Source organism: Mus caroli, unplaced genomic scaffold (assembly GCF_978045245.1).
Source record: "Mus caroli unplaced genomic scaffold, Mus_caroli_1 scaffold_13, whole genome shotgun sequence".
Classification (NCBI taxonomy): domain Eukaryota; kingdom Metazoa; phylum Chordata; class Mammalia; order Rodentia; family Muridae; genus Mus; species Mus caroli.
Genome location: NW_028227268.1, coordinates 87,585,475 through 87,603,740, shown reverse-complemented (window position 1 = coordinate 87,603,740; position 18,266 = coordinate 87,585,475). Strand labels below are relative to the sequence as shown.

Below are 18,266 nucleotides of genomic sequence, written 5' to 3'. Positions count from 1 at the left end.
CAGAGCTCGCCAGTTAGATTGTTTCTTAGAATGCTATCTTCCAGGGCCAACTCCCCCGGGGCAAGCACATTGAACTAGGTTCCTACCAAGCCACATATTGTCAATTACTGAATTCTTTGCCATCTAAGACATAAAAGTGGAGAGGCCATGTCCTTGATACCATCTCTTCCCTTTCCGATGGATGATCTCAAGTCACAAGAGGTATCCTGGGTTTATTCTGAGAACTGGTGCATCTAATTCTCTTCTCTGAAAGTCACTTTCCTCTTTATAATGAGGAGCTAGACTAGAGAGATCCTGTGAGGAACCTGGAAGGCATGTGCTTTCAAACGTTTTGTTTTATGAGACGGGGGTTTCTCCGTAGCTCTGGGTGTCCTGGAACTCGCTCTGTAGACCAGGCTGGCCTCGAATTTCCAGAGATCTGCCTGCCTCTGCTTCCAGAGTTCAGGGATTAAAGGCGTTGCACCACGACCATACTACAACTTTCAAGTGTTTCGACTGCCTCGTTCCTGCTGTATCTTCACAGTAAATAAAACTCGCATGTGGCTCAAAAGGCTGCTAGACTACATTACATTAAATAATAATTATGTAGCAAATGTTACCATCTTTAGTGACCTTCCAACCCCAATATTCAAGGTGTTCCTTTAGCGGATGACTTAACTCATCAAACGTACTCAGTGGTCTGGACCCCTGAATTTTGACACAGCCATCACAGGGAAAAAACATCAAGAGGAAAATCTGCGACTGCGTGACAGCCATGACAGCGCCCTCAGAGTTCACAACCCCTCTCTTCTTTCAGTCGCGACGAGACCAGAGCCCGGGAATTGCCAGGACCGCCCACGGCTTGCTACCATTGGCGGCCTCCTTGCTGGCGTGACTAAGGCCCCGCCTCCTCCCCGCTGGGACCACTCTGAGGCGATCTCCGGAAGCGGAGGGGGGCTAGAAATAGGGGTCGAGAGGCATCCTGGGCTTTGTAGTCCGCCTGAGCATCTGCCGCAGGAGAGTGGAGCCTCACTCTGCGGAGAACTACAACTCCTAGCAGCCCCTCGGAGAGCGAGGCGAGGAGGCCTGAGTCACGTGGGCGCTGGGCCTGGGCGGGCTATTTCTCAGTGCGGCGGCGGCGGCGGCGGCGGCTCGGGGGACCGGGGCCTTTTGTTCGGAGCGGCTGCGGGGGGCCACGGAGCGGCGAGGCCCGCGGCCTTCCCCGGCTCGCTCGGTCCCGGCCACCCCTTGCGGGGTTGCGGGGCCGCCCCGTGGGCCGCCTGTGGCCTCAGGCGCCGCCGCCCCGCCCTAGGCCCGCCCCGCCCGGCCTGAGGGGAGGAACCGGCCGGGCCTCGCCGCGCGGCCCAGCCAGCTCCGGAGTATTCACCTCTCCTCGCTGAGCTCTGCACCCGAGGCTACCCCTCGCGCCTTAGGCCGACGCCATGAAGATCAAGGATGCCAAAAAACCCTGTAAGATGGGACCCGGGACCCGTGGGTTGGGAAGACGGCCCTTGGAGCCTCAGGCGGAGCGGCCCGCTTTAAGCTCGCGGCTGTTCTCGGGCGCCAGCCAGGGAGGGAAGGGAGGGATCGCTGCAACCCCAGGTTGCAGGCGGCGGGCTTCCCCACCCCCATGCATGAGGGCCAGGCTCCTGCGGTCCCCCTGCCCGCTGCTCTCTTGCCCCTGCAGATCTGGGAGGTGCACGGGAGAATCTTGACTCGGGTTTTACCAAAATGGGAGCACAGCTACCAGGCCCCTCTTGAAAAGAGGTAGTCACGGCTGTCAGATAGGGGTTGATACACCACCTCCCTCCCATTTTCCCCGGTTTCTGGGTTTTCTGCGCGTGTCCTTGAAGTCCAGGTGGGTTCCTGGGAGTTGTCAGCCTTGCAGTTGGAGCTGTTCAGCCCTTGTGCATGTACTCTGCCTGTAGATAAATTAATGGCTTGGGCAGTTTAGAAAATCAGCTGGTTTTGTGTTTTAGGGAGAGGATAAACACCAAGGTTAAACATCGTATTTCAGCTATTTCGAACACATTAATATGGTGGTAAATACCTCGAGCTTTTTTCTGTAGTTGTACATGCATATACATGCAAAGGTTCTAACCTTGCTATGAGAGACACATCAAGTTTCACAAGCTGTCTTTTAAATGCCTCTTATTCCTGCGGTTGGCTTGTTTATTGGCTCCGTCTTTGTGAATGTTGTTCTTTCATTTTCTACAAACTGGGGATGTGGGGATCTGTGTTCCTGTCATACAGGTTTTACAGATTTTAGTGTTTTCTGCCATCCTCTACAACTGCGCCTAGAGGTCAGCTGTAAAGGGGGCATGAACCTCTTCCCTGCCTGTTCCCATAAACCTCACAGACGCAGCTTCCAACGCAGTCTAGAAACATTTACTTAAAACGTGAGAGTTCTCAGTGCTTAAAGATGAGGAAAGACAAGTTTGCTTCAGTAACTTTTAGTCCCCTCCTTGTACTGGCTCAAAGTGCAGTGCTGCTTCTCTTCCACCTACAGGGCATAGTCCTTAAGAAACAGTGTTTGTTGTAATTTTAGATTATCTGCTTATAGAAAGCATTAATGATGTTTTGTTTTGTTTTGTTTGTTTGTAGACAAGATTTCTCTGCAGCTCTGGCTGTCCTGGAACTCACTTTGTAGACCAGGCTAGCCTCTAACTCAGAAACCTGCCTGCCTCTGCCTGTCTAATGCAGGGATTAAAGGCGTGCGCCACCACACTAACTTCTTACATCAAATCTGAACCAGGGTGTGGTGGTACACAGCTTTAACCCCAACATTCAGGAAGCAGAGACGAGTAATCTCCCCAAATTCTGAGGCCAGTTGGAGTTATGTGGTGAGATCTTGTCTCAGAAAAACAAAAATAGGAAGTCTGAAACAGTGACCACGTTTACATTTTCTGGGGTAAATTAATGCACCTTAGGCTAGCATGGTGGCTCACGTTTGTGATCCCAACTCCAGTACCTTCCTTCAGTGAACTTTCTCTGCTTGTTATAGAATTTACATTTGGTTGATGGGCCTTGGTGACTTGTGCCTTTAATCCCAGGAGAGGCAGGCAGATAGATCTCTTGAGTTCAAGACCAGTCTGGTCAACAGAACTAGTTTCAGGACAGCTAGGGCTACATAAAAAGTTCTCTCGCTCTCTCTCCAAAGAAAAAAATCACTTTTATCATCTAAGTTGAATTATGTGTTAATTCATCTCCAGGAAAGAAGTAAGTGAATCAGGCTCTTCTCTCCCTTGAGGAACTTGGCCTCTCAGTTTTTAAGAAATTTATACATGTACACATTGTATGTTGCTCAAGGCCCATCTCACCTTTCCCTACATGATTTTTGCCCCCCTGAAGCAGGGTTTCTTTACATAGTCTAGGCTAGCCTGAAACTCTGCGTCCCTTTGCCTCCCAAGTGCTTGGTTTAAAGATGTGTACCACCACAATTGGCCCACATATTTCTTTCCTTTTTTTATTAATTTATTTAGTGTATAGGAGTACACAGTCTCTATCTTCATGCACACCAGAAGAGGGTGTCAGATCTCATTACAGATGGTTGTGAGCCACCATGTGATTGCTGGGAATTGAACTCAGGACCTCTGGAAGTGCTTTTAACCGCTGAGCCAACTCTCCAGCCCCCACATGTTTCTTAAACTTTAGGTTTTTAGGTTCTGCCTATATGTATGCTGTGTAACTGGATTAATGATAAAGGGTGGTGAATATATTTAATGTGATATGGGTTTAGAGTCAGTGCCAACCAAGTAGTAAGATACTTGAAAATTTTGTTGAGCATAGCATTTATGTATCCTGTGCTTCTATGTAATTTGATATAGTGACTTATTAATCTTAAAAACTGTTACTTCTAGTAGATGGTAAAGTCCATTAGGAGGTAACAGTTGCTAATGTAACTCCCATTAGAAATGAGGAATTCACTTAAAACAAAAATCCTCAAATCTTTCCCAGGGCATCTTAATATTGAAGGTATGAGGATGTGCTATTTTGTCTGTCTCAGAAAACCCAGTCCTTTATTTGCAGTGGTCAGTGAGGAGGGTGAAATTCTTTTATTCGTGAATTCCAAACATTGGGATTTGCCAGTGTATTACCCATTTTAAGTTGCTAGAAAAGTCAGAAGCTGGTGATTTAGACCATTTGCTGCATGATAAAAGTGGCTCATGATTGAGTTTGTCTTCTGTGCTTTTGTTGCCTTCCTCAAGCCCTTTGAATGTGATTTTTAAAAATATTTATGTTTAGTTAAAGTGAATATGTGGGTATGTGTAGGTGAGTGCATCTGTGGGGTCAGAGCTGTCAGAGCAGCTCTTGAGCTGGGTTGTTAAGGCTTTGGGAGCCACCTGAAGTGGGTGTTGGGAATCTGAACTCAGGTCCTCTAGAAAATCAAAACCTGCTCTTAACAGCTGAGTTCTCTCTCCAGCCCCTGAATACTGGTTATTTCCTGGCTCGAGGAAATGAATTCCAGAACACTGCTGAGTTGAAAAGATCTCTGCAAAAGTTAGGTGTTGGGCTGCAAGACAGCTTAATAGCTTCATCACCAAGAATACAGTCCTTGGGACCTACATAGTGCAGAAAGAACTGACTCTTAGACCGTGTCCTCTTGTTCTCCACATTCAAGCTGTGACAGGCATGCCCTGCACATCTGCATAAACACAAATCAACGGAATGGGGTAGATCCCCCACCTCCCCGCTTTTAATTTGAGCTATTGGCAGAGTAAATTCCTTTCAATTATTTTCCTGATTTTAAAAAGAAAATCATTGTGAACAAATGAAAGCTTTCATATGTGCAGCTTTGTTTAGCAGTGCTATTACATAGCTCTGGCTGTCATGAACTGGCTATGCGTGTAGACCAGGCTGCTCTTGGCTCTTTGTATGTGAGTTTAAATGTGTAAAAGTTGTCTTTTTTAGTTATGACATATTTGGTCGTTTGGTACAAGCAACTTGCCCAAGAAACTTTTAAAAGGCTATAGAAGATTAAAAAAAAAAAAGTTGTTAAGTTGTTTAAAAGTTGTTTTAAGGCCGGGCGTGGTGGAGGCGCACGCCTTTAATCCCAGCACTTGGGAGGCAGAGGCAGGCGGATTTCTGAGTTCAAGGCCAGCCTGGTCTACACAGTGAGTGCCAGGACAGCCAGGGCTACACAGAGAAACCCTGTCTCGAAAAACCAAAAAAAAAAAAAGTTTTAAATTATATGTGGATGTAACTGCTGAGCTGTCTCAAAAGCCCTGGTTTTCCTATTTTAACGGTAGTTAAAACTAATTGTTTTCTCTCTAAAAGATTTAATCAGTAATAATGGTTTCTTGTTCTTCCTGCTTTAACTAAATGAGACTCGTGTTACACCAGAGGAGGGACCAAGCGTATATCAACCATTTGCTACAAAGAGATTTTTGATTACCTTCCACACCTTACTACTTCATAGCTCACATTGCAGGTAGACAGAATATGCATTTTGGAATTGGCTGTTCATAACTTAAAATAAAAAAACATGAATACTCAGTCACAGCTTTACAAAAGTTGGTGACTTTTTCTCTAGTATATCAAATAAATTTCAAATATTGTTGCTTAATCAGGCTTCCACTGAAATTTAATTCATGGTTTTGTTTAAGATTAAGAAATATTAAGTGCTAACTTGAAGTTTGCCTTCAAGAGTGTTACTACTCTGATAATTGTAAATCTGTGAATAGAGGATTCTGGATGGAAAAGGAGTCAACTTTGAACTTGCAGTTTGTACTCTCAGTGACATTCACCTGTGTTTGACATGAGCCTGAGAAAGGATCTAAAGGGCTGGGGTACAGCTCAGAGGCAGTGTTTGCCTAGCATACACCAGGGTCCTGGGCTTTCTTACTGACCAAAACCAAAGGAGACTGGAGTAGAAGATGCAAATACTTACTGGCTGTTAGTGGAGTTTGGTAAAATGATTTCTGTTCTTCCAGATTATGAAATCTAGAATCAAGAATCACTTAAATAGAACTTCTTTTGGTTAGGCTAACGGAAGAAAAAGTTATTTTATCAAGTATCACCAAAATATGTCATTAATAACATGGTATTTTAAATTTTTAAAGCAATTCAGAGGGAAATTCAAGTTCCCTTACTGAGTGTCATCCGCTCCCAATTTTAAAGTAGGATAGCCAGGTCTTGTGGCTCACACCCATAATACCAACATTGTTAAATCAGGATTGCTGCAAGTTCAAAGTCAAAGTTATAGTCCCAACTGGGACTATAAATGCATAATTTATAAATACACCTATAATTCCAGGTCAGTCTGAGCTACAGCATGAGGTCACCCTCAAAAAACAAATAAACAAACAAACAAACAAAAAACTGGGGACAAAACATTTTTTAAGCCTGAAATGCTAAAGAGGATTTGTTTAAACACTGGATAAAATCTTCTGTCAGGATTGCATTAGAAACATTACTGGGGATGGGGCAAGGAAATGACCTGTAATATTACAAATGAAACCTCTCCCTCCTTTTAAGCCATTCATTAATCATGAATGAATTTCTGAAAAAATTCTAGATTTTATGAACTAAAAGTAGTACTTAGTCATACCACATTCTTTTTACCTAATGGAGCTGCCTATGAGTGCCTGCATGCACAATATCTGTGCTTGGTGCCCATGGGTGGGGGTGGGGTGGGGAGGCTAAGATCCCCTTGGGCTGGAGTTCTTGGAACTTGTGAGCCACCTGGTGTGGGTGCTAAGATATTAAATCAAGATATCTGGAAGAGCAGCAAACACTACCTATCATTTGCTGAGCCATCTCTCCAGCCTCCCAAATCTAACTCTTCAGGTAATATAGTCTAGCACTGGAGCGAGGGCCCAGAAATCTGTAATTTTTAAATAATGCTTAAATTGTTTTGATTTTCTGTTTGCTAGGTGCCTTTAATTTATAAATGCCTAATTTGTAATTTTGTCTATTTGTCCCGTATTTTCCTAGTGGTATTCAGCCAAACTACACTTTTCTTATGCTTGAAATTATTTATAGATTCAAGACTAAGTTTCTTATTCTAGCATGCAAGATCTTTTGTGCTTGACTGTTTTCTCAGATGGAATCTTTCTCCTAGTTCCCTTTAAAAAAAAAAATCAAATCCTAGTGATAATCAGTTAGTTTAAATTCTTGTCAGTGGGGCAGTGGTGGTAGATCTCTTAGTTGAGGCTAGCCTGGCCTTCAGAGTCAATGAGTTTCAGGATAGCTGCCAGCTGCGTCACATGATAAGAATGTAATGATTGAATAGGGACACCTGTTGGATAAAGAATTAAACCCAGTGTTTTGGTAACCATTTAAGTTTTTAGGAAAATATACAGATAAAACTGAAAGAAAGGGTGAGTTACATGCAGAAGGTAAGACTTACATCAATGTAAGTGTTAACTAAGCGCATGATTCAGAGGAAATGAAGTTTGTGGCTAATTAAGCACTCATTCTACTTTGTTTTCCTACTATATATTTTTTTCTTCCTTTTTTCTTTTAATTTCCAGCTTTCCCATGGTTTGGCATGGACATTGGAGGAACGCTAGTAAAGCTCTCATACTTTGAACCTATTGACATCACAGCAGAGGAAGAACAAGAGGAAGTTGAGAGCTTAAAGAGTATTCGGAAATACTTGACTTCTAATGTAGCATATGGATCTACTGGCATTCGGGATGTACATCTTGAACTGAAGGATTTAACACTTTTTGGACGAAGAGGAAACTTGCACTTTATCAGATTTCCAACCCAGGACCTGCCTACTTTTATCCAAATGGGGAGAGATAAAAATTTCTCAACCTTACAAACGGTGCTGAGTGCTACAGGAGGTGGTGCTTACAAGTTTGAGAAAGATTTTCGCACAGTAGGTGTCTCTTACTTGAAAACCAAAAAATAATATTAACGTGAATATTCAATTTTAAATACAAGGCTGGGCTTTTATCTTAACCTTCCTAATGCTGCAATCCTTTAATACAGTTCCTCGTGTTGTGGTGACTCCAACCAAAAAATAACTTTTGTTGCTACTTCATAACTGTAATTGTGCTACTGTTATGAGTCACAATGTAAACATCTGTATTTTCCCGTGGTCTTGGGCAACCTCTGTGAAGAGGTTGTTTGACCCTGAAGAGCATTGTGACCCACGGGTTGAGAACCAATGATTAGAATGGCCCTTTCCAGAGTTGGATGTGCATGACTAGATGTTGGACTGATGGGCTTTCAGTGTGTTGATGGAATGTGGTGCATGTGGTAGAGCTGTGGTGCAGAGCTGTGCTGGGAGACCCCTGTGGCAGTCTTACTGTTACTGTCTTAATTTTTATTTTGATATTTTTGTTTTTTCAAAACGGTTTGTTTGCGTGGCCTTAGCTGTCCTGAAAGTAGCTCTGTAGACGGGGAACTCAGACCTGCCTGCCTCTGCCTCCTAAGTGGTGGAATGAAAGGCATGTGCCACCTCAGCACACATACACCCTGGCATTTTGTGTTTGGTTTTGATTTTTGTTTTCATATTGACTATCTTATTTCCTGAAATAAGTTACATTAGTATTTGCCCTTGTCCTTGAGGTTGTAATGCGTGTCACAGGAGAGCTACTGAAGGGATATTGTCTTTCTGTATTTGGAGTTTTATCAAATGTAATTCAGTATTTTGGAATGCCATTCTAGCCGATTAATATATACATTGAAACTGTATGAGTGTGACTCATGTTTGTGTGCATTAGTAGTTAGAATTAACTGCTGAGCCATCTGTCCTAAAATGTTACTTTGATACCTGCCTCCTCTTCATCCATGGGAAATTAAATGATCCAAGGCGGTGAGAACCAGCCAAGTGCGTGAGATCAATCCTAGAGATTTTGACCCTAAATAAAATGAAACCTGTAGTGCCTTAAATAAAAATAATACTGAAGTTTTATAAAATCTCTGAAAACTATACAATATAATTAAACCAGATATATTTGATTTTTTTTTTTTAAATTCTGATTTTTTGCTTTTTTTCTTTCAGATTGGAAACCTCCACCTGCACAAACTGGATGAACTTGACTGCCTTGTAAAGGGCTTGCTGTACATAGATTCCGTCAGTTTCAATGGACAAGCAGAATGCTATTATTTTGCTAATGCCTCAGAACCCGAGCGATGCCAAAAGATGCCTTTTAACCTGGATGATCCTTACCCACTGCTGGTAGTGAATATTGGCTCAGGAGTCAGTATTTTAGCAGTCCATTCCAAAGACAACTATAAAAGAGTGACTGGGACAAGGTAGTCATCTTTTTGGTTTGATTATATCATTCATCATGTTTTATGCATGAAAATTGAGGAGTATATTTTTTTGTTTGTTTTGGTGCTGGAGAACAAAAGAGGCTCTTAAACTGTTGCCCAGCAAGAATACTCTACTGAATTAGGCCCCAGCTGTTTTTGCTATATATTGCTATACAGTTGTACCAGAAAAAAACACATTTGTAAAACAGAAAACTACATAGGGGACTGGAGAGATGGCTCAGTGGTTAGGAGCACTTGCTGATCTTGCAGAAAACCCAAGTTGAGTTTTAGTACCCACATGGCATCTCACAGCCATATAGCACAATGGAATTGATTTTAGTCTAATTGGACAACTAAGTAAACCTTTCACCAAGTCATTTATTGGGACTTTAATCACAGATTTCCTTTTTTGTGTGGTATTTTTAGCACACAGACAGCTCTGTTGCACAGGCTGACCCAGAACTCAAGACCTTGTCTCAGCTGACTTTGTAGCACACAGTCTCGTCGGTCGACTGTTAGCATTTCTTTCAGTGCATACACAGGAGTATATTTTTAGCCGTTATACAGTTTGAGTTATTAGATGCCAGGTAGGATTTTTCTCCCAGCAGATTTAGCTTTTTATATGATGGGTTTGGTTCTACTAAGTAGTCTTATTTTTTATCACATTGGTGTTTAGCATTTGCCATGTTTTCCCTCTGTTTATTCAATAAGTGAAAGAAAATAACATGTAAATGCAACTTAACAAGTACACCTTATTTTCCTTTTTAGCCTTGGAGGGGGCACCTTTCTTGGTTTATGCAGTTTGTTGACTGGCTGTGAAAGTTTTGAAGAGGCTCTGGAAATGGCATCCAAAGGTGACAGCACCCAAGCTGATAGGTTGGTCCGAGATATTTATGGAGGAGATTATGAAAGATTTGGTCTGCCGGGTTGGGCTGTGGCATCTAGGTAAGTTACATTGTTACTCAAGTTGTCTTGTTTAGTTTTTGGATAATATTATGCCATGGGGTTTAAGGATGATTTCCTCTTCTCTGTTTAGAGTTCAAGTTTTGAACATTGAAGTTTAAAAATAAAATATTCAAGCTGGGCAGTGGTGGTACGCACCATTAATCCCAGCACCAGGAGCTAGAGGCAGGCTGATCTCTTGAGTTTTGAGATCAGCCTGATGTACAGAGCTAGTTATGGCACAATCAGCAAACATAAAAATTCATTAAGTTTTGTCTTGTTTGCACCCTGTGAAAAACTGCCTTGTGCTAAGTGATGTTTCTCAGTGGAGGAGCAAGGCCAGGGTTGATTCCCTGCACTGCAGAACAAAAAGAAACTTCTCACCTGGGCACAGCATCACACAACTTTAATCTCATTCAGGAAGCAGAGACAGGGCGAGCTCTGTGATCTGTTGTTGTTTTGTTTTGAAAACAACAGGGTTTTCTCTGTGTAACAAACCTGGCTGTCTTGGAATTTGCTTTTCATACCAGGTTGGCCTCAAACTCAGAGATCTACCTGCCTCTGCCTGCTGAGTGCTGGGATTAAAGGCGTGTGCTCAGTCAGCTCTAGTTTTTGAGGTTAACAAAATCTACAAAAGGAGTTTCCAGCCTGTCAGGCTCACACAGTGTGACCTTGTCTTAAAAAGACAAAAACAGGAAAACAGAAATTTCTTATATTCCAGAGCATCCATTGCCTGTACAAATACAAATTGTATCCTATAATCTGCTTATCCAAAAACTTGTGTCCGTACATGGCATATGTGACTCTAAGATAGTTACAGATTCTAGACAGAAGTCTTTCCATGTTGCAGCTCTAGTCTGTCTTTGTCCTTGCTGTAGTCCTGTTGGAAGCTTACCCTCCTAAAGATAAAGTACAAGTGCGTTTTACAGTAATGTTAAGCATGCCCTCCGATCCAAGTGGTGGTTTTCACCAAGACCACAGGGTAAAGTATTTCCATAAAGTGCACGGGTGTGCTATGAGGTTTTGCTGATCTGCTAACGAAGCAGCATCTTAGTGTAGTTTTAATTTGCATGCCTTGCTTTTAATTTGCTGAGAACCTTACATGTTGCTTTTAGTGATTGCTGATCGGTTTGTTGTTGGCTTGTTGTTATACAGTTGAATTTATCAGTCTTTTCCTTTATGGCTTCTGGATATTGATTCATAGTAAGTAAGTCTTCCACATTCCAAACATAAAGGAATTAACATGTATATTTTTCTGACACATTATTACTTTTTAAAAAAAAATTATTTTTTAGATTTATTAATTTATTTATATGAGTATACTGTAGCTGTCTTCAGACACACCAGAAGAGGGCATCAGATCCCATTACAGATGGTTGTGAGCCACCATGTGGTTGCTGGGAATTGAACTCAGGACCTCTGGAAGAGCAGAGCCATCTCTCCAGCCCCACTTTAATACTTTTATACTTAAGTCTTTGATACAAACATTTATACTTTTTCTTTTTCTTTTTTTTTTTTTTTTTTTTTTTTTTTTTTTTGAGACAGGGTTTCTCTGTGTAGCCCTGGATGTCCTGGAACTCACTTTGTAGACCAGGCTAGCCTCGAACTCAGAAATTCGCCTGACTCTGCCTCCCAAGTGCTGGGATTAAAGGTGTGCGCCACCACACCCAGCCTATACTTTTTCGTAAAGCAGTATTATGTGATGAGATGGATCCACTTTTAGTTTTTCAATTTTTTTCACAAAGACCTAACACTTATTATTTTTTCCACTGATTTGAGATAGCATCATCATACATTAATTTTTTGTTTTTTACTCTGGACATGTCATTGCTAACCTCTGTTAAAGTTATAGAAGCATAAAGTATGTTCTATTTATTTTTTTGATTTCATTAAGCTTCTTTGTCAACTTAGGGGAATGACATTCTTGGGTTAGTAAGATGGCTCAGTGGGTAAAGGTGCTTCCTGCCATGCGTGTCCTAGAACCTACGTGGGGCAGGAGAGAACTGACTCCTCCTGTAGGTTGTCTTCTGAGCTCTGAATGTGTATACATACACACAGAGAGGGAATTAATAAATATTTGGAAAAAGTGATTTTTTTTTTGTTATTTCTGTTATAGAACTTAAGTGCCTTTCAGACGTTTAAAAAGTGGTCTATAAATTTGTTAATTTAAATTTGTTCCTAAACAAAAGTTTATGTTAGCATATTTTATATATATTAATAGGTTTCATTATGGCATTTGTGAATATAGTTTCTTTTTCTCTCGTTCCATCTCCACTGTCCTCCTATACCCCTCCCACTTGATTGATTCTCTTCTCACTAGCTGTCCCCTTCTCTTTCTGCTTTGTTTCACAACCCTAATGAGTTAGTTGATGTTGCTCATTGGTGCGTTGGCTTTGCCACTGAAGAAAATGTGTGTCATTCTCCTTCCCCATCAACTCTTGGATCCTCAGGGAAGGGTGGAACCTCATGAATCCTCCCTGTGCTCCTAAATATTTTTGTTTGTATATGATCTCCGTTATGTTGTGATTGGCTGTTGCTTGTCAGGATACCCAGTGCCCTCTTGTGGTGAGGACTTTACCTCCTCAGCCCTCTATTCTGAGATCCTTTGCTCTTTACACTTGATGTCATGTTTGATCTCATACATGTTTCATTATTTTTGTTGACATTATTAGCCTCTGTTGCTTCTGTCTAAAAATTTTCCTTTTTAAAAACTAGTTAAACTTCTTTTTACTGTGGAAAACCTTCCTTTTCACTTACCTTTTTCTTCTTACCACAAAAATAGAATCTTTTCTTTCTGGCTCTCTGATTTTTGTTTTGTCTTGTTACAGTTAGTCTCTGTTGTTCTCTGTGTGGCCTGCTTTGTCCATAGGACAGCCTCTTAACATGTGTGCAACAAGCACTTGGAATGAAGTTAATGTGGGCCACATGGCCAAATGGCTACACTTAGATGAGCAACTCTAGTTCATTTCGCCTTTATTTTTACCTTTTAAAAATATAGTTAATAGATAATATATTATGTAGCATGTATTTCTATTGGACAATGCTACCCTAGACAGTATACTGCTTGAGGGACCTTTGTGTCTGTAGCATAATGCTTGGTATGTTGTAGATGCTTGTGTGGTTGATATTAGAGATGACATCTTTAACAATATTTTGACTTTAAAAGCAAACTTTTAAATCAATCACTGCACTTTTTTGGCTTTCTAAAATAGTTTTCATATTTTTTTTGTGTGTTTTAAGGTCTTAAAATATAGATAAAATAAATCTTTGCTTACTAATAACAAAGAAGTGTGCATTTTTTAAACACAGGTTTAACTTTTCTTTTTAAAATGCTGCTTATTCCTTACAGACTTTTGTTTTAAGCCGCCCTATGTGCTCATGCTCTTTGGCCTAACTTTATAGAGCTATTATAGTTGTGTAAGTTAAGGTGAATTGTCATTCATTACCGGTAGATCTGACTTGTTTCTCTCTGTCTGTCTGTCTGTCTCTGTCTCTTTGCAGTTTTGGTAACATGATTTATAAGGAGAAACGAGAGACTGTTAGTAAAGAGGACCTGGCAAGAGCTACTTTAGTTACCATCACCAATAACATTGGTTCTGTGGCGCGGATGTGTGCTGTTAATGAGGTAAGACATCCAAGAATCTTTTTTAATTGTGCAAAAACAAAAAGCTGGACCCAGTACTTTAATCAATGCCTTTAATCCTAGCACTCAGGAGGGAGTTCTATGAGTTTTAAGGCTAACCTGGTCTACATACATAGGGAGTTCAAGGCCATTAAGGGTTACATAGACAGACCCTGTCTTTTGTTTTTTTAAAAATTTAAGATAATAAAAATAATTTAAAAAGGTGATTCCTGTGCACTGACAGAGTGCCTTTATTTTCCAGTGAGCTCTCAGATTGAGATCCATTTCATACATTCCCAAGCAGCTTACCAGTTACTCTGGTACATTTTCTTCCATGACAAATAACAGCACTCAAGAAGCAGGCAGACAGATCTCTTTGAGTTTAAGGGCAACCTGGCCTACAAAGAGTTCAGGCCACCCAGGGCTATACAGCCTTTGCTTCAAAACAACCAATAGGAAGAAGGAAAGAAATGGGAGAAATAGAAAAAGGCAGTGTTCTTGGTGTTCAGTCACCAACCCTGCAAAACAAAACCAACCAACCTGGGGCTAGACATAAGACAAAATGTCTTCCCAATGAATGTACAGTCTAAATCTAAGTGAGGTAAAAACATCTTGAGGTAACTGTTGAAAAGGACACTGTGGACTCTTGTTTATAATTGATGGAGTACTCAATTAGTAAGATGCTTGGAAGTTTTCTTACTGCCCTCGGCTTCTTTACAGTGCTGCCTTGTTGCATATGGATCAAGCAGCATTGTACAGGGCTATGAAGGCATTGAGACTTGTTCTTCATGCGGTTTGAGTGATGTGTGCTGCTTGCCTTAAGAACAATATGGAGAGCTGGGGAAATGGCTCAGTGGCTGCTGTGCAGGCATGAGGACCTGAATTTGAGTCCCTAGCACCCATATCAGAAGCCAGATGTGGCTTTGCACCTATAACCCCAATAAGCATGGATGGGGAGACAGGAGCATTCTGGGGTTTGCTCTCAGTCGTGAATTCAAAGACTGAGTCAGCTCTCTGGGCTAAACAATTTTTTATTTTATGTATATGGTTATTTTTCTTGCATGTTTATCTGTACACCATATATGCAGTGCCTGTGGAAGGCAGAAAAGGGCATTGGATTTGCTGGTATTAGAGTTACAGATAATTGTGACAGCCAAGGTGGTGCTAGGAATAGAACCCTGGTCCTCTGGACCATCAGCTCCTGCTCTTAGCCACTGGGTCATCTCTCCTGATCTCAAACTGTTTTAGTTGGTTTATGCCTTCTGGTCCACTGGCCTCACATCTTCCTCCTCTTCCTCCTCTTTCTTAACTTTCATGTTACTCACCTTTCATGCTCCCTCCCCCCAATCATTTCTACTGTCCAACTTTATGTAGGGGCCAGGTGCATGTTTATGACATAAGTAGATCAATGTAAAGCTTGTAGTAAAACTAAAAAGGAAAGAACAGGCAGTTGCCACACCTTCCACACAGGTGCACAGCCTCCCTGACTCACACACTCTGTCTCTTGGTATATTTGGTTGTAGTCCAGGAATGTGCAGTGACGTGACATCAACACTGAAGTCCAGTGTCACTGAAGTCCAGTGTCTGTATTAGACATCAGAGTTCGCTCCTGCTGTTGTACAGGAGTCTCGGTAAATTATCTAATTCCTGAGTAATCAGAATTGCAGAACTCCATGCAGAAATTAGTAGTAGATTGACACCCACATTCTCACATAAATATTTTAATACCCTTAAAAGCCACTTTTTTTTTTTCTCTTTCCAGAAAATAAATCGAGTTGTCTTCGTTGGGAACTTTTTACGTGTCAATACTCTCTCCATGAAACTTTTGGCGTATGCTTTGGATTACTGGTCAAAGGGCCAACTGAAAGCATTGTTTTTAGAACATGAGGTATGTAAACACTTTTTGTGGGTTATTTAACAGTGTGTTTTGTATGAAATTGTTCTATATTTCTTTTTTTTTATTTGGTTTGTATTTTGTTTTTTGGTTTTTTTTCGAGACACAGTTTCTCTGTGTAGCCCTGGCTGTCCTGGAACTCACTCTGTAAACCAGGCTGGTCTCGAAACTCAAAAATCCGCTTGCCTCTGCCTCCCAAGTGCTGGGATTAAAGGTGTGCGCTACCACTGCCTGGCTCTATATTTCTATATATTTTGTATTTATATATGTAAAAATTAAATAATTTTTGTGTGTACGTTAGTGGAAACCAGAAGATAACTTCAGGTGTCACTCTCCACAATCTTTGAGACAGAGTCTCTCGCTGGCATGGAATGTACTAGTGAGGCTGTACTGGCTGGACTACAAACCCCAGAGATCTGCCTCACCTATATCTGGGCATACAAACATGTGCCACCACACTTGGCCTTTTTTTTTTTTAACACATTTGTTTTAGGAATCAAACCTAGTTCCTTATGTTTACAGATTGAGGTATTTTCCTAGGCCTGGGTCATAAGTCATGTGTTTTGAAAGGTCACACTACACACCCGGCTCAGACTGAATTTCAGGCCTCCATAAATGATGAAATTACAGGTTTGTGCCACAAATTATTGACTTAAGTAAATTGATTCATTTTGTTTCAGTTTGGCAGATAGTTAGCTACCACATAGACAGCTCACAGATGAGAATTTCATTGCTCTTCTGACCAAGTGAACAATAGGAAGTTTCTTGTTTCTCAGAAAGAAGATTCTTTTTAATCTCTCCCCCCCCCCCCAAATAACCCTATTGTGAACCCTTGAAATCTGTGCGATTGGTTTTCCTCTTGTTAAGCTTAATGGCTGCACTTGTATGAGCCTAAAGCTCAGGAAGCAGCGGCAAGATGTTTGCTAGCTCCCTGGCCAGGCTGATCTATAGAAGTGCCAGGGTTCCATGGCAAGACCCCGTGTCAAACAAAACAAAACAAAAAACCACAGCCCACCTCCTATGTTGTTGCTATTCACAATATCCAGTTAAATTCTAATCTGTGCAGCTAATCAGTCTTTTTTTTTTTTTTTAATTTCATTTGCATGAGTGCTTGCCTGTACAGATGTCTCTGCCACATATGTGTGCAGTACCCTAGAAGCCCAAGAGAGGGCGTCTGGAACTGGAGTTACAGCAGGGTGGCTGGGTGCTAGGAACTGAACCCCAGGCATCTGGGAGAGCAGACAATGCCTTTCCCCTTCCTTTCTCCCTCTTGCTCCAGCCCTGCTTACTCTGGCCTCCGCTTGCTCCAGGTTTTTTTTTATGTTTCTCATTATGGATAGTGAGCTACCTTGTGGTTGCTGGGATTTGAACTCATGACCTCTGGAAGGGCAGTCAGTGCTCTTAACCGCTGAGCCATCTCACCAGTCCCTTTTTTTTTTTTTTTTTTTTTTTGGTTTTTTTGGGGTTTTTTTTTTTTTTTTTTTGTCTTTTTTTTTTTTTTTTTTTTTTTTTTTGAGACAGGGTTTCTCGGTAGCCCTGGCTGTCCTGGAGCTCACTCTGTAGATCAGGCTGGCCTCGAACTCAGAAATCTGCCTGCCTCTAATCAGTCTTTTATGATGAATTCAAATGCTTACATTATTCTGAATCAGGAACAAGGTACTGGCCTTGACTCACAGAAATCTACCTTCCTCTGCCTCCTGAGTGCTGGAATTTTAGCTGTTGTTTTTATGGGATGTACCCTTTCATATATTAATGTGAAGAAGGCTATAGAAATGTGTTCTTACAAATTAATTTAAAAACTACATTGCCTTAAATTGTTTAAAAAACCACGCAGGGATACTTTGGAGCTGTCGGTGCACTTCTTGGCCTGCCAAATTTCAGCTAAGACGTCCGCGAGCTTCACTAAGGAACGCCGTTCAGGAGGAGCCGATCCAGAAGCTGCAGTCATTGTTTGTCACTGGGAACCAAAGGATGAAAGCATAATTCTATTTGTGTTCATTTTAAATGTCAGAATGGTGAGCTCGTGAGCTTTGCCGCATGGAAAGCCCTGTAATGGGAAGTATCCCTCATTGATGTCCTCTTGTCTGTATGATAGCCAGCGTTCCATCTTAAATGCAATACAGCCTCTTGATTGTTGAACTTTCCTCAATGATTTTCTATTTATTTGATGCAGCCAACATTGTAGTACTGTGTGCTCAGACACAAATCTTAAAATCTCAGAAATGTTTGTTTATGCAAAATAATTGATTCTAAATGTTTGTTTGTTCTAAATATTTGTTTGAGTCTGTCACGTATGTTTGGTTATTAGTGAGCAGGAAGTAACATACTCTCATAATTTATTGTACTGGCAATCAAAGATCATTTTCTGTGACTTAGAAATGTTAAGGCAATATTAAGTATTAACTGTGGTAGTTTTATAACATATCCTCAGAAAAGCATGTCTATATGACCTCTGCCCATAAGTATAATTTTCTCTCAGATGATGAGTTGAAATACTGTGTTTAAACCTGAACCTGAATTTTTCTATTGAATCCCTGAAGTTTTTGCGCATATTTGGTGGCGCTACACTTTCTTTATCTCATGCATTAATCAGTATATGTGTTAAATGTTTACTGT

General features: G+C 41.2%; 1 protein-coding gene across 1 annotated transcript; it reads left to right on the top strand.

Moving 5' to 3' along the window:
- The first annotated feature begins 1,102 nt into the window (after window positions 1–1,102).
- Window positions 1,103–17,799, top strand: Pank3 (pantothenate kinase 3). The gene is made up of 7 exons (XM_021176531.3): window positions 1,103–1,449; window positions 7,455–7,807; window positions 8,939–9,192; window positions 9,961–10,137; window positions 13,636–13,759; window positions 15,519–15,644; window positions 17,485–17,799. Exons 1-7 carry the CDS (start codon window positions 1,422–1,424, stop codon window positions 17,533–17,535), a joined length of 1,113 nt encoding a protein of 370 aa, XP_021032190.1. The 5' UTR covers window positions 1,103–1,421; the 3' UTR covers window positions 17,536–17,799.
- The last annotated feature ends 467 nt before the right edge of the window (window positions 17,800–18,266 follow it).

Coding starts and splice junctions, on each gene's coding strand:
- Pank3 (XM_021176531.3), top strand. CDS start 1,422: ATGAAGATCAAGGATGCCAAAAAACCCT. Junction 1,450..7,454: donor CAAGGATGCCAAAAAACCCT/GTAAGATGGGAC, acceptor TTTAATTTCCAG/CTTTCCCATGGTTTGGCATG. Junction 9,193..9,960: donor AAAAGAGTGACTGGGACAAG/GTAGTCATCTTT, acceptor TTTCCTTTTTAG/CCTTGGAGGGGGCACCTTTC.